Consider the following 15,598-nt stretch of genomic DNA (forward strand, 5'->3'; position numbering starts at 1 on the left):
TAGGGTTAGGGATAGGGTTAGGGTTAGGGTTAGGGTTAGTTAGGGTTAGGGTTAGGGTTAGGGTTAGGGTTAGGGTTAGGGTTAGGGTTAGGGTTAGGGTTAGGGTTAGGGTTAGGGTTAGGTTAGGGTTAGGGTTAGGGTTAGGGTTAGGGTTAGGGTTAGGGTTAGGGTTAGGGTTAGGGTTAGGGGTTAGGGTTAGGGTTAGGGTTAGGGTTAGGGTTAGGGTTAGGGTTAGGGTTAGGGTTAGGGTTAGGGTTAGGGTTAGGGTTAGGGGGGGGGGGCTTCTGGGTTTAACTTTGACCCTAAAACAGGCTTCAGATCAGCTCTGGGGGCTGTTTTTCTTCAGGGCATCACTAAAAAGGCAAAAAGGGAATTTCTGAAGCCACATCGTTTTTTTCCTGGACAGTCGACTGGTGGCGTCCCTCTGCAGTCCGCTCCTGAATCTGCCTCTGCGTGTCATCAACCAAAGGCCTGTACATGGTTTCATTTTGTAAACAACACGACCGAGTCCAAACCATCGTCAACATCTGAAACAAGAAACTGCAGATACAAACGAAACAGGTTTCCATAGCACTTCCTGAATCTCAGAACCACTAGGTGGCGTTTGCTTTGCATTTATGGTCACTTGTTGGGTTTTTTGACTGCGTACCGGATGTGTTTTACTGCTCTCACATTCCCACAAACCGTTCTACCATTCTCTATGTCTGTTGACATGATAAAAAGACATTTTGTCAGCTGCCGTGCCCCAGAAAACCAAACACTGGAAAATGTTTCGTAGCGTGATGAGGTTGTTCATGATACTCTGATACTCCTACATGGCGAGTGATCCAAGAAAAGTCGACAACATTTAGACTCTTTAGAGTTAACGAAGTTTCTTCACCCAAAAGTCATTCATCACCTAACTACAGCTTATTATAGTAGCTTATATCTGACATCTGTATTTATTCAGCTGTACATCACAGGCCTGTGTGTGCTCAGTTACAGCATGCCATGTGGGGGAGCCATTGCAGAAGTGGTCCACCGTACATCCAGTCTGGGTTGGACTGTGCACACAGCGACCTGTCCAGGTGAGGGTGAGGGTGGGATGTAAACAGTGGAGCTTTTGCTATGGCTGCTTTTATTTCACATACGCATGAGTGACTGCTTTCACTTCGTCTCAGACCTTCATTCCCTACATTTCATTGGTCCTGGTCTCAGACTGGTTCTCAGGTTTGGAGCCATTTTTATTTTGGGCAGAGCGCTGAAAGGATGGCCACCAACGTTTGTGAGGGACATGCAACCTTCAGACTGAATAAAAAGACAAAAACTTTCCGTTCTCACGCCCGAAGCCAAACACACGGAGAGCAACAAACTGGTGAGTGGATGGAAACGAACGGTGGATTTCTTGGTTGGTACTGGGCTGAACGTGGTTGAAAAGCAGGATGTCGAAGCCACCTCTGTCGTCCATGTTTGACCATGAGCTATGTCTGTAGTCACTGATCGAGCACTTATTGAGATGCCATGGACACGTCATGTACAAAAGGTTAAGAAGTACCTTAGTGTAAATGCAGAACATCTCTTTTCAGCCAGATTTGACCCAGTTTGAACCTTGGCATTTAGAGTCTTTGACTTGAAAAAGAGAAAAGTATTAGGTAGGTAGTGAGTTCCTGTTGTTTTTTAATCATTCTTATTTTGCTACTAGACTACATAGATTGCATGTCCCTTGCAAACTCTTGCAACCAGTCTCCAGACGTCCCCCGTTGAGTCTCTGTGGAGTCTCCAGGGTCCATGGCTCGAGTTCATGCAGCAGACTGTTTCTCAGTTTTCTCAAGCTTTGCAGCTTCGTTTCTCAGAAATCCTGTGATTCTTTGACTGCGCGGCGTGGAGCTAAATCTAACACTCCCTGGTTTCTAGATGAGAGATTAGATTTCTCACCATCACGCTTTCGGGCAAGACGAAGATTGTCCCAGTTCAGTCTCACTCCGTTTCCTTCCCACCGCTCATTCATGCTACTTACTCCTGGACCGCTCCCTCAGCAGGGGGCCTTGGTCCTGGTTTACATTTTACAATCAAGTTTTCCCAAGCTCTTCCTCAAAAAGAGTCGACCATCGCTCTCTGTCTCCTTTCCTTCTCTTGGCGTAGGGAGTCCTGGGATGCAAAGCTGCCCTGAGGCTGAGCCTTTGTCCCAGACTACACAGGAAGTGTGAGAGCCCCTGCTGGCTTAGACGGTTGTCTCGTACTCTAAAACCTCTTTGCTGCCCATCATGCTACTCCTGTACTGTATCCTGGGGCTGACGGCGGACGTGGTCTCCAGCAGCAGAATGGTCTTGCGCAGGCGTCGATCGATAAAGTGCGCGTCCCAGGCTGGATATCGCTTTCTCGGGAGGTCGATCCGTATAACAGGTCCCTCCTGAGAGCGGGATGAAGAGGAGGTCCTGTGAAGGAGTGCAGGAGACGACGAGGGAGAGGGACGTACCTGGAAGACAGGTAAGCAGCTGTCCCTGTCTCTGTCCTTGTCTCGCTCCCCTGGGACCGGCTCCCCTGTGTCTTTAGTCCTGGGGAGAGTCCTGGGGGGGCTGGTTATGACCATGTCTGTTTGGGATCCTTGCGAAGGGGTGAGGCAAGCGTCGATCACTCCCACCACCCCTCCAGCCCCCACCATGCCCTCGTCCACACACCCCCCCCACTGAGAGCCCAGGACGGGCCCGTCGGGGTGCAGCCAGCAGTAGTACACCAGCATGAAGAAGGTCCCCAGGGCAAAGCTGCAGGCCACCAGGCACACCACCACCAAGGCGTAGGAGTCGGAGGTGTGCGGGCCGCGGTACGTGTACCAGGCGGCCGTCAGGGCCACGTTCTCGGCCAGGGTCACAGAGTAGTAGACGGTCATCCGGAAACGGCTGGGCCCCTCTTTCACGTTGAACCAGCAGAAGATGTAGATGATCCCGACCACCATGTTGTAGATGATCTCCTCCCACTTGGACATGCAGAAGTCGGTCTCACCTTGGATGATCCAGAAGGTCATGACACACCTGAAAGACAAACCAGAAGAGTTTTACTGGCAGCAGTCAGTGCGCAAACAACAAGCAATAACTGGACTCTTCGTGTCTACAGGACCCGGACCCTCTGACCCGGGTCACACGTGGCGCACCAGTGGCTGACGATGAAAATGCCAAAGTAGAGCTGGAAGACAGAGGCGAAGAGTGCGAAGGCCACGGTCCTCGCCCCGATGGTGAAGAAGTGCCACAGCATCTGGGTGATCACCGCCTTGTAGGACATGGGCAGCTTGTCGTCACGCGAGTCCCGGAGAACCTTCTGGTAGGAGGCGATCATCCAGGCCAGAGACACGAGGGAGGCGGAGGCTGAGAGACCTGGAGGGAAAGACGAAGACACAGGAAGAAGAGAAACGTATCAGCTGGTTTTCAGAGGAGCCCAGAGGTCTGACTCGGTTCAGTAAACTCTCCTGATGTCTGACCAAGGCCACTCAGCAGTAACCTGTGACAAAAACGACTTTAAAGTTAAAGTTTATAACAGTTTATAAGTTTAATAACAGACTGCTGATGAATTCAAAGACCGACGACTTGTTGGCACAACACCAGCGCAGAGTAAAACCATTAACCCAAATGAATAAGTGAAATGATCTCCTTTTTACTCACTCAGATGGATGTGAAGCAGTTTCCACTGAGGTCAAACGGCGATCAGACAGCACATGTAAGTGTGAGCCCTGCCTCCACAGCCCACGGTGCAGTTTAACACATTAAACATTCATGTGTGTTAATCATGCAGTCTGCTCTCAAATTAGCCATGAATCACGCTGAGAGGGCATTAAACTTTGAACAAGGAAGGAGCTACACCGACTCCTCAGGACCCTGACGTGATTTACTGTCGGAGCATCGGAGAGTTTGATCTTTTCTGGATTAGTGGAGGACGATGTAACGTCAGAGGAGATTTAAGAATCCTCCTTCGTACCCAGACGCTGGTTTTTCTGGCACGAACCCCACCTGAGTTTACCTGCCGCACCACTAACTTAACAAGATCCCTGAAATGCAGCTTTAGGAAACACAGCAAAGCAGCTACACAAGAAATGAACCGGAAACAAAGAGGATTATGGGTAGACAGAGACAGATGCAGCTTGTTATGCTTGCAAAGCCCACAAAATCCCAACATTTGGAGGAGCTGGATCCAGCCAGTGTTTGGGATTTGTACCCAACAGACGACACGGAGGAGTAATTGGCAGCAAAGACAGTTTATCTAAATGATTGGCTGAAGGATTAATGAATGAACCATATCAGCACTGAACTGATGGAAGATGTGAAAACCAACGTTAGCTGTGGATAGATACGGAAATGTGTGTGTTAGTGTTCAGGTATTCAGACTAACGTGGAGAAACGGTTCCTGAAAGTCTGATCAAATTTAGTCCTTTAAAACAGATGTCCAGAGAAGTGTGTGTGTGTGTGTGTGTGTGTGTGTGTGTGTGTGTGTGTGTGTGTGTGTGAGTGTGTGTGTCTGTGTGTGTGTGTGTGTGTGTGTTTTGATAATTGGACATTTGCAGGGCCTTAAAAAAGAGCCAATTTCTATGAAGTCAGAAAATGTATTCGTCTTTTACTTTTGAAGAAAGCTGTGAGCGCTGAAGAATCAGGAACAGGATGTATTTATGTTATATTTATCTTATATTTATCTTATATTTATGTTATATTTATTTTATATTTATGTTACATTTATGTTACATTTATGTTATATTTATGTTATATTTATCTTATATTTAGGTTATATTTATTTTAAATGTATGTTATTTTTATGTAACATTTGTTATATTTGTTATATTTATTTTATATTTATCTCATATTTATGTTATATTTATTTTAAATTAATGTTATATTTATGTTACATTTATGTTATATTAATTTTATATTTATATTATATTTATCTTATATTTATGTTATTTTTATTTTCAATTAATGTTATATTTATGTTACATTTATGTTATATTAATTTTATATTTATATTATATTTATCTTATATTTATGTTATTTTTATTTTCAATTTATGTTATATTTATGTTACATTTATGTTATATTAATCTTAAATTTATGTTATATTTATGTTATGGTTAAAAAAAAAGTAAGAAAATATCCGACAACTTGTTAAATTGAAATACCAATGCCTAATATCTGTTTTTACTTCGCATTAGTTTTAGTCTTGTATGATGAAAAAACCATCCCATAATAACTCTGGACAAACTGTTGGCCTGTGTATTTACAGGTGTCTGAATAAGCTTTGGGAAACGGTGCTGATGATTGAGACTCACACTTGGATTTCTATGACAGTGACTGGGACAGTGACAGGGACAGTGACTGAGACAGTGACTGGGACAGTGACAGGGACAGTGACAGTGACAGTGACTGAGACAGTGACAGTGACTGGGACAGTGACTGGGACAGTGACAGGGACAGTGACTGAGACAGTGACAGGGACAGTGACTGAGACAGTGACTGAGACAGTGACAGGGACAGTGACAGTGACAGTGACTGGGACAGTGACAGGGACAGTGACAGGGACAGTGACAGGGACAGTGACTGGGACAGTGACAGGGACAGTGACTGGGACAGTGACAGGGACAGTGACTGAGACAGTGACTGAGACAGTGACAGGGACAGTGACAGTGACAGTGACAGGGACAGTGACAGGGACAGTGACAGGGACAGTGACAGGGACAGTGACTGGGACAGTGACAGGGACAGTGACTGGGACAGTGACAGGGACAGTGACTGGGACAGTGACTGGGACAGTGACAGGGACAGTGACAGTGACTGGGACAGTGACAGGGACAGTGACAGGGACAGTGACTGGGACAGTGACTGGGACAGTGACAGGGACAGTGACAGTGACAGTGACTGAGACAGTGACAGTGACTGGGACAGTGACTGGGACAGTGACAGGGACAGTGACAGTGACAGTGACTGAGACAGTGACAGTGACTGGGACAGTGACAGGGACAGTGACTGGGACAGTGACAGGGACAGTGACAGTGACAGTGACTGAGACAGTGACAGTGACTGGGACAGTGACTGGGACAGTGACTGAGACAGTGACTGAGACAGTGACAGGGACAGTGACAGTGACAGTGACTGGGACAGTGACAGGGACAGTGACAGGGACAGTGACAGGGACAGTGACTGGGACAGTGACAGGGACAGTGACTGGGACAGTGACTGGGACAGTGACTGGGACAGTGACAGGGACAGTGACAGTGACTGGGACAGTGACTGGGACAGTGACAGGGACAGTGACAGGGACAGTGACAGGGACAGTGACTGGGACAGTGACTGGGACAGTGACAGGGACAGTGACAGGGACAGTGACAGGGACAGTGACAGGGACAGTGACTGGGACAGTGACTGGGACAGTGACTGGGACAGTGACAGGGACAGTGACAGTGACTGGGACAGTGACTGGGACAGTGACTGGGACAGTGACAGGGACAGTGACTGGGACAGTGACTGAGACAGTGACTGAGACAGTGACTGGGACAGTGACTGGGACAGTGACTGAGACAGCGATTGGGACAGTGATTGGGACAGTGACAGGGACAGTGACTGAGACAGTGACTGGGACAGTGACAGGGACAGTGACTGGGACAGTGACAGTGACTGGGACAGTGACTGGGACAGTGACAGGGACAGTGACTGGGACAGTGACAGTGACTGGGACAGTGACTGGGACAGTGACTGGGACAGTGACAGGGACAGTGACTGGGACAGTGACTGTGACAGTGACAGTGACAGGGACAGTGACAGGGACAGTGACTGGGACAGTGACAGTGACTGGGACAGTGACTGGGACAGTGACAGGGACAGTGACTGGGACAGTGACAGTGACTGGGACAGTGACTGGGACAGTGACAGTGACTGGGACAGTGACTGGGACAGTGACTGAGACAGTGACAGGGACAGTGACAGGGACAGTGACTGGGACAGTGACTGGGACAGTGACTGAGACAGTGACTGAGACAGTGACAGGGACAGTGACTGGGACAGTGACTGGGACAGTGACTGGGACAGTGACTGGGACAGTGACTGAGACAGTGACTGAGACAGTGACTGGGACAGTGACTGAGACAGCGACTGGGACAGTGATTGGGACAGTGACAGGGACAGTGACAGGGACAGTGACTGGGACAGTGACTGGGACAGTGACAGGGACAGTGACAGTGACTGGGACAGTGACTGGGACAGTGACTGAGACAGTGACTGGGACAGTGACTGGGACAGTGACAGGGACAGTGACTGGGACAGTGACAGTGACTGGGACAGTGACAGTGACAGTGACTGGGACAGTGACAGGGACAGTGACTGGGACAGTGACAGTGACTGGGACAGTGACTGGGACAGTGACTGGGACAGTGACTGAGACAGCGACTGGGACAGTGATTGGGACAGTGACAGGGACAGTGACAGGGACAGTGACTGGGACAGTGACTGGGACAGTGACAGGGACAGTGACAGTGACTGGGACAGTGACTGGGACAGTGACTGAGACAGTGACTGGGACAGTGACTGGGACAGTGACAGGGACAGTGACTGGGACAGTGACAGTGACTGGGACAGTGACTGAGACAGTGACAGTGACAGTGACTGAGACAGTGACAGGGACAGTGACAGTGACTGGGACAGTGACAGTGACAGTGACTGGGACAGTGACAGGGACAGTGACTGGGACAGTGACAGTGACTGGGACAGTGACTGGGACAGTGACTGGGACAGTGACTGAGACAGCGACTGGGACAGTGATTGGGACAGTGACAGGGACAGTGACAGGGACAGTGACTGGGACAGTGACTGGGACAGTGACAGGGACAGTGACAGTGACTGGGACAGTGACTGGGACAGTGACTGAGACAGTGACTGGGACAGTGACTGGGACAGTGACAGGGACAGTGACTGGGACAGTGACAGTGACTGGGACAGTGACTGAGACAGTGACAGTGACAGTGACTGAGACAGTGACAGGGACAGTGACAGTGACAGTGACTGGGACAGTGACAGGGACAGTGACAGGGACAGTGACTGGGACAGTGACTGAGACAGTGACTGAGACAGTGACTGGGACAGTGACTGGGACAGTGACTGAGACAGCGACTGGGACAGTGATTGGGACAGTGACAGGGACAGTGACTGAGACAGTGACTGGGACAGTGACAGGGACAGTGACTGGGACAGTGACTGGGACAGTGACAGGGACAGTGACAGTGACTGGGACAGTGACTGGGACAGTGACTGAGACAGTGACTGGGACAGTGACTGGGACAGTGACAGGGACAGTGACTGGGACAGTGACAGTGACTGGGACAGTGACAGGGACAGTGACTGGGACAGTGACAGTGACTGGGACAGTGACTGGGACAGTGACAGTGACTGGGACAGTGACTGGGACAGTGACTGAGACAGTGACAGGGACAGTGACAGGGACAGTGACTGGGACAGTGACTGGGACAGTGACTGGACAGTGACTGGGACAGTGACAGGGACAGTGACTGGGACAGTGACTGGGACAGTGACTGGGACAGTGACTGGGACAGTGACAGGGACAGTGACTGGGACAGTGACTGAGACAGTGACTGAGACAGTGACTGGGACAGTGACTGGGACAGTGACAGTGACTGGGACAGTGACAGTGACAGTGACTGGGACAGTGACTGGGACAGTGACAGGGACAGTGACTGGGACAGTGACAGTGACTGGGACAGTGACAGTGACAGTGACTGGGACAGTGACAGGGACAGTGACAGTGACAGTGACTGGGACAGTGACTGGGACAGTGACAGTGACTGGGACAGTGACTGGGACAGTGACAGTGACAGTGACTGGGACAGTGACAGGGACAGTGACAGTGACAGTGACTGGGACAGGGACAGTGACAGGGACAGTGACTGGGACAGTGACTGGGACAGTGACAGGGACAGTGACAGTGACAGTGACTGGGACAGTGACTGGGACAGTGACAGTGACAGTCGTTAAACATCCAAACAGTCAAAAAGACATGGTCTAATTTCCAAAGCGTGAGCAGAGTGAACACAAACTGCTGAACAAACAGAGTCTGTGCTGGAGCCGTTTGCAGACGTTTTAATGACTCTTAATGAATTTATCTGGAGAATAATGTTTCTGTCACAAACAGCACAGACAGTATCTACAGAGGATGATGTGCACAGAAGTCCATTGATCAGGATTATAATCCTGCCTCTGTATGACTTCAGGATAATTAAACCTGTTTAATCTTTAAATACTGCTATGACATCACGACCATCCTCATGATCAGGGGCGGCGTCGGTCTGGGGCGACGAGGGGCCAAACCTGAGCTTAAAGAGGCCGTGTCAGCTCCATCCAGGAAGTCAGCGTGGATGCATGTGGACATTTTGACATTTTAAGAGGGAAGAGCACATTTCTCCAGAGCTTGTTTCTCGATCAAATCCAGAGAAAAGATCAAATTTCTTCCTCAGACTCACGAAGCTCTCCATGGCCCTGGGCCGTCCCATCCTGAAGACATCACTGTGCCGTGTCTGCAGGCCTGCTCCTCGTACCTGGGGTGGAGGAGGAGCCTTTGGTTGTCAGGCGTCTCTTCTTTTGGATCGTCTACCAGCTGAGGTCCAGGTCCAGACACAGGCGCTCCCTCTAGAAGCAGACTTTAAACTTTCCTCTGGGATTCAGCGTCTCTAAGCCGGTCCTGTACGTTCTGCTGTGGACGCTCGTCTGCTGAGGAGCTGCCAGACTCCAGCTGCTGCAGCCTCTACGCCATCGTCATCATCGTCATCATCGTCATCATCGTCATCATCATCACTATAACGTCAGGCTACTCCGTCTGTGGGTCTCCAACCCTGACACGGTCTCAGGGTCTAGTCCGGCTCAGGGTTTCTGTCTGTTGTGGGGATTGGAAGCAAAACGAGAGCAAACTGCTCGGAGCGTCACGGCTTCTGGTCTCAAACATCATCTGGACTCCACGTTCAGGGACCTGGACCTGGTAAAACCTGTTCTTTGTGCTGGAGCAGCTCCTGTTTGCTGCTTTATTTTGCAGTTTTGAAGATATGATGGTAAACTGGAATTTGTCTGACACATTTTTATATATTCGTTATAAAATCTGAGCCACGCATCTGCAGGATTCTAAACAAGAGCTTTTCCACATTATTGTAAGTCTGTTGTTGATTATTATGCTAATTATTGATGTCCTGTAATCCAGGCAACATGCAGTGATTGTCTGGATGATTCTTGATGACTCGTTGGAAGTGTAACTCATCAGGATTTATAACTGTGCAGACTGTGGTTCACTGAATCGTCAAACTGTGAGCAGAAAGATGTTTCTCTGTTTCTCTGGATGGAGCTGACGTTAGAAAGTTAGATCATAGCTCTGTGAAACCAGATTAAAGCATAAAACCTCAGACCAGCTGAAGCTGCTCTTCATTCACATCCCCGCTCCGTGAAATGAAACCTCGCAGCAGTCAGTGAGCGACGCAGGAGCAAACATTTGTTGGCGAAAGAGAAACTCAGCACGTGAACTTCTGAAGTGAATGAATTATCAGAAACAGGTGCAGAGATTTCCAGACGTCGTGCAGAATCACGAAGCGTAACGTTTAAATACTCAGGAGTGTTTTCATGAAGCTCGTCTTCTCCGACAGCCGCATGCTGAGCCGCATGCTGAGCCGCAGCACAGACGGACTCTCAGAGGGTTTCAACCCGTCCTCCACTGGCTGTCACAGCGCCCCCTCTCTGCAGGAGGACTCTCAGAGGGTTTCAACCCGCCCTCCACTGGCTGTCACAGCGCCCCCTCTCTGCAGGAGAGGAACAGAAAACCCCGCCGCCGCTCGCCACCACTCTGATGACTCACACTGCAGCGGCGCCCGTCTCTGTCAACGCTACGCCGAGCCTTTCTAACCACTCAGTGACCCTGGCGTCCCCTCCAAGGGTCCATGGTCGGTTTCCCGTCAGTCAGCAGCTGTGTTCAGATTCACGCACGCGGACACTCGACTTTTTGTGCTCCAGGTGCAATCACTGACCAGTGAGGGGGGACCGCGTGTTCGTCATCAGTCCAGGCTGCTTCCTGCACGATCTACGTCAGTAACCCCCCCCTGGTTATAACCCCCTCCCCCCTTCCTCTTTGCAGAAGCAAACGGCTGATCCTGATTGGTTGAAACCCCAGAACCATCGTGTGTTTTTTCTGTGTTGTCAAATCAAACCGCTCCGCAGACAGGAGCCGCGCTCTCTCCTCTTCTGCCTGTTGACACTGTGGCAGAAGCTACTTCCTGTTAGCTTCTTCAAATGGCAAACCACAGTTTTTGGGCTGTGTTTATTTCATGTGTGTCTTTTATCTGATAAATAAAAACGTTTCTATGCTTGATGACGACAGACATTCAGAGACACGAGAAGCTGAGACAGAGTCGACCAACCAAGGGAGGGAAATACAGCACGCCACCCTGAGGCCCGTGTGTGAATCAGGAAAAAGTCTTGATCCAGGCCTGTGGCCAATTCTGCCTTCACTGAAAGTCTAAAGCAGAAACTTTCAGGACTTTGAAGCTTTTGAAACGTAGGCTGATGTTTGGACTGCTCTGCTCTGAAAACACAAAATCTTCATGAGAACGAGTTCAGATTAAATTGTTTTAGCACTTTTTGGTGTCTGTGGACAAATACGGAGCAGACAGGACAGGAAACAAGGGAAAGAGTGAGGAGCCAAAGTTTGAACGGTGGACTAATCCAGAGCCCAACTCTAACGGACAAAATATACAGAGCTGACAACTCCCAGCTAAGCAGCGCTCAGCGATCCTAAACGTTACCGAGTGACCCAGTTAACGCCTCCAAACACCCAGAGACTTCCAAAGTGAACTCAAACAGACACAACCAGCAGAGCCAGACCAGGACTCAGCAGGTCGGGGTTTTCCAGCCGGACACAGACCAGGACAGCACGCAGTCAGCACAGCGGTCTAACTCACCCTGGAGAGGGAGGACGGCGTTTCCGTGGATCATGATGCTCAGCTGGAGGACGAGCTGTGGCGCTGACTTCAGGAAGGCTTCCAGGAGGCGGAGCATGGTGATGTCAGCGCTTTCAAACATGAGCCGCCAGTGGAAGTGGCGGCGTGGACCGTTGCTGTGCAGGCGGCTCTGGGCGCCGAGGTAGAGAGCGTGGATGTACCTGAGGGTCAGAGGAGACACAGGATTAGAGGAGAGACACATGCTGCTCCTGCTGACACTTCTTCATCAGTCCTGGAAGCAGGGCACGCTGACTGCACGCTGTCTGTATGCTGACTGCACACTGACTGCACGCTGTCTGCACGCTGACTGCACACTGACTGCACGCTGTCTGCACGCTGACTGCACACTGACTGCACGCTGTCTGCACGCTGACTGCACACTGTCTACACACTGACTGCATGCTGTCTGCACGCTGTCTGCACGCTGTCTGCACACTGACTGCACACTGTCTACACCCTGACTGCACGCTGTCTGCACGCTGACTGCACGCTGACTGCACACTGTCTACACACTGACTGCACACTGACTGCACACTGACTGCACACTGTCTACACACTGACTGCACACTGACTGCACACTGACTGCACACTGACTGCACACTGACTGCACACTGACTGCACACTGACTGCACGCTGTCTGCACGCTGTCTGCACGCTGTCTGCATGCTGACTGCACGCAGACTGCACACTGTCTACACACTGACTGCACACTGACTGCACACTGACTGCACACTGACTGCACACTGTCTACACACTGACTGCACACTGACTGCACGCTGTCTGCACGCTGACTGCACGCTGACTGCACACTGTCTACACACTGACTGCACACTGACTACACGCTGACTGCACACTGACTGCACACTGACTGCACACTGTCTGCACACAGACTGCACACTGACTGCACGCTGACTGCACACTGTCTGTATACTGACTGCACACTGACTGCACACTGTCTGTATACTGACTGCACACTAATGCAGAAAAAAGTAGCCACCAATATTTAAAGAGCAGAAAGCGTGTAACTTTAAGATCTAAATTCTTTGGATTGAAGAAGATTCCTGAATGTTCAGAGATCAGACGCTGGGACTTCAGTTCACCCTGGGATATTCTGGTGTGATGAAAGCGGCGTCGATGCATCAACTGCACTAAAAAAGCTCCGTCTTGATTCATATTGTAGGGCAGCATTCTTCGTCTGACAAACGTTTGACAGCCTGGCTGAAAACAAACAGCTACACGGTGTCAAACAGCATAAAACTCATCTTGAAGGAGGAAATGTGAGCTCTCACAGGGAGGAGAAAAAACCTCCTCAGAGGGTTTGTGTTTCTCCAGGGAAACATCTTTACCCTCACCTGTCACTGCTCTGCTCTGATTGGCTGTTTTCTCCACCTTGTTTGTTTTGTCTCTGCGACGGTGTTGGTGGCCGGGTCGCAGCAGGTCAGCTGGTGCACACCTTGTTTTTTAAATCTGGAGACAAATATTGATGTGAGGGAGGAGGAGCTGTTCTTTCACCTCCTGCTGTAGAGCGAGGTGTGCGTGGAGGTGTGTGTGGAGGTGTGTGTGCTGTCAGTCAGCCACAGGAAACACAACATCACCTTTGAGTCAACAGGAAACAGGCGCTGGAGCAGCTCTGCAACCTGTCTGAGGAGAAAAACTGAATTTTCCAGAGCTTTTGATTTTTCATGCCAGAACACCTCGTAGGGATGTTTCAGATGAAGGTTTTTACGTTTCCTTTAAACGTTACAACGATTTTTTTAGTGCAGTCAGTTTCCTCTGCCTCAGCAAACACTCAGAGTCTCTGCGAGGCTCACGACGTCTGGGGTCAAAGAAAAACAGACTGAGGATAGGAGGCTGGGTTTCTGTCAGGTCCCAAAGTCCAAACACGTCAACACACGCCACACACAGGTGATGAAATGTGTTTGGCTCGGAGGCGTTTCAGATCCTCAAAGATCCTGAGAGGAGATTTTTCTAGGTAGGAAACTGTGAAGTGAACACTGATCCTCTTTATGACCTACATCAGTGTTTCCCAGTCCTGGTCCTGGAGGACCCCCTGCCCTGCAGGTTTCAGATGTGACCCCTCTCCAGCACACCTGATCCAAATGATCAGCTCGTTATCAGGCTGGAGCAGAGCTTGATGATGAGCTGATCATTGAATCACGTGTGTTGGGGTCAGGAACATAAAAACAGGGCAGGGGTCCTCCAGGACCAGGACTGGGAAACTCTGACCTACTAAACCAAAAGTGACCGTCAGCATTCAGAGCACAGGTTTCCATACGCTCGTTAAAGCCTGAGGGAGCTGCTGCGGGGCAGGCGTCAGGAGACGTTTTCAGCAGCTGCTGCAGAAACAGCCTCTCAGACCACGGACGTCAAACCTTCATGTTTAGGGTTTCAGTAACTGCATGTTTGACTCTTTTAGATCATGAATTTCACTTATTATTGTTAGACTTCAGGTAATTCAGATCTCTGTGTTACACTGACAGTCCAAAGAGCTCACAGAGATCATGGAAACGATTGATTTTCATTTCAAACATAAAGATTTTCACAAGTTTCTGTCATTTTTAAACCAAGTTTACACTCTTACTTTTCTCTGTTACTTTAACAGTATTTACTGTAATATCTGCAGATACTTTCCAGGGAAGGTCTTTTTGGGTTATTGGTATATTAGGGGAGAATGGGGTTAGTTGTCACACTCATTTATCTCATCACAGGAGGGCGCTGTTTCTCCGGGGTCAGGCTTTTAATCTTTATTTATTTTTTATTTGAATTTTTTTACCTTCATGTTTTTTTAATTTATCTGTCTTCATGTTTTTTTTCTTTATCTTTCTTTATGTTTTTCTTTGTCTTTCTTCATGTTTTTCTTTATCTTTCTTTATGTTTTTTTTCTTTATCTTTCTTTATGTTTTTCTTTGTCTTTCTTCATGTTTTTCTTTATCTTTCTTTATGTTTTTTTTCTTTATGTTTTTTTCTTTATTTTTTTTTTACCTTCATGTTTTTTTAATTTATCTTTCTTCATGTTTTTGTGTCAGACGTGTTCAGGTTTGTCTTCGGCCTCAGAGCTGAACCGGGGGCTGAGATGATTCAGAGCGGTTACTGAGGAGCTATCATCTCCCTGTAAGAGGTCACTCCCTGGGCTCATGACTAAGAAATCAAAGGGGTGTGTTTGTGAGGATGCACAGATGCATCATGGGAAACAACATGGCGGACAGTGGAGGCAGGACGAATAGACTGAGCAGAAACGAGCAGGCGCCTGAGGAAAAACTGAGACGACACTTCCTGAGCTCCTGCATCCCCAAGCAGATTCAGATAGAGGAGTAAAAATAACCAGCACACACACACACACACACACACACACACACACACACACACACACACACACACACACAGACACACACACACACACACACACACACACACACAGTGACAGACAGGCAGGAAATCTGTAGCTCTGCAAATAATTTGCTGTCCAAGCACTGCAGGCGTCCCTCATTCACTGTGTGTGTGTGTGTGTGTGTCTGTGTGTGTGTGTGTGTGTGTGTGTGTGTGTGTGTGTGTGTGTGTGTGTGTGTCTGTGTGTGTGTCTGTGTGTGTGTGTGTGTGTGTGTGTGTGTC

The 15,598-nt window shown here is 49.2% G+C and overlaps 1 protein-coding gene across 2 annotated transcripts in view; it reads right to left on the bottom strand.

Moving 5' to 3' along the window:
• Positions 1-276: 276 nt before the first annotated feature.
• The window catches only part of LOC141799120 (XK-related protein 7-like), a 73,271-nt gene continuing 57,949 nt past the window's right edge, over positions 277-15,598 (bottom strand). For both annotated transcript variants that reach the window (XM_074681230.1, XM_074681229.1), the window contains 3 exons: positions 11,951-12,150; positions 3,128-3,347; positions 277-3,008 (listed from right to left, as the gene is read on the bottom strand). In XM_074681230.1, coding sequence (XP_074537331.1) covers positions 2,201-3,008; positions 3,128-3,347; positions 11,951-12,150 — 1,228 coding nt within the window. In that variant the 3' untranslated portion in view covers positions 277-2,200. The remainder of the gene's footprint in view (positions 3,009-3,127; positions 3,348-11,950; positions 12,151-15,598) is intronic.

This window comes from Halichoeres trimaculatus, unplaced genomic scaffold, assembly GCF_033239565.1.
Source record: "Halichoeres trimaculatus isolate MK-OKI-2021-1 unplaced genomic scaffold, fHalTri1.1 fHalTri1_scaffold_11, whole genome shotgun sequence".
NCBI lineage: Eukaryota > Metazoa > Chordata > Actinopteri > Labriformes > Labridae > Halichoeres > Halichoeres trimaculatus.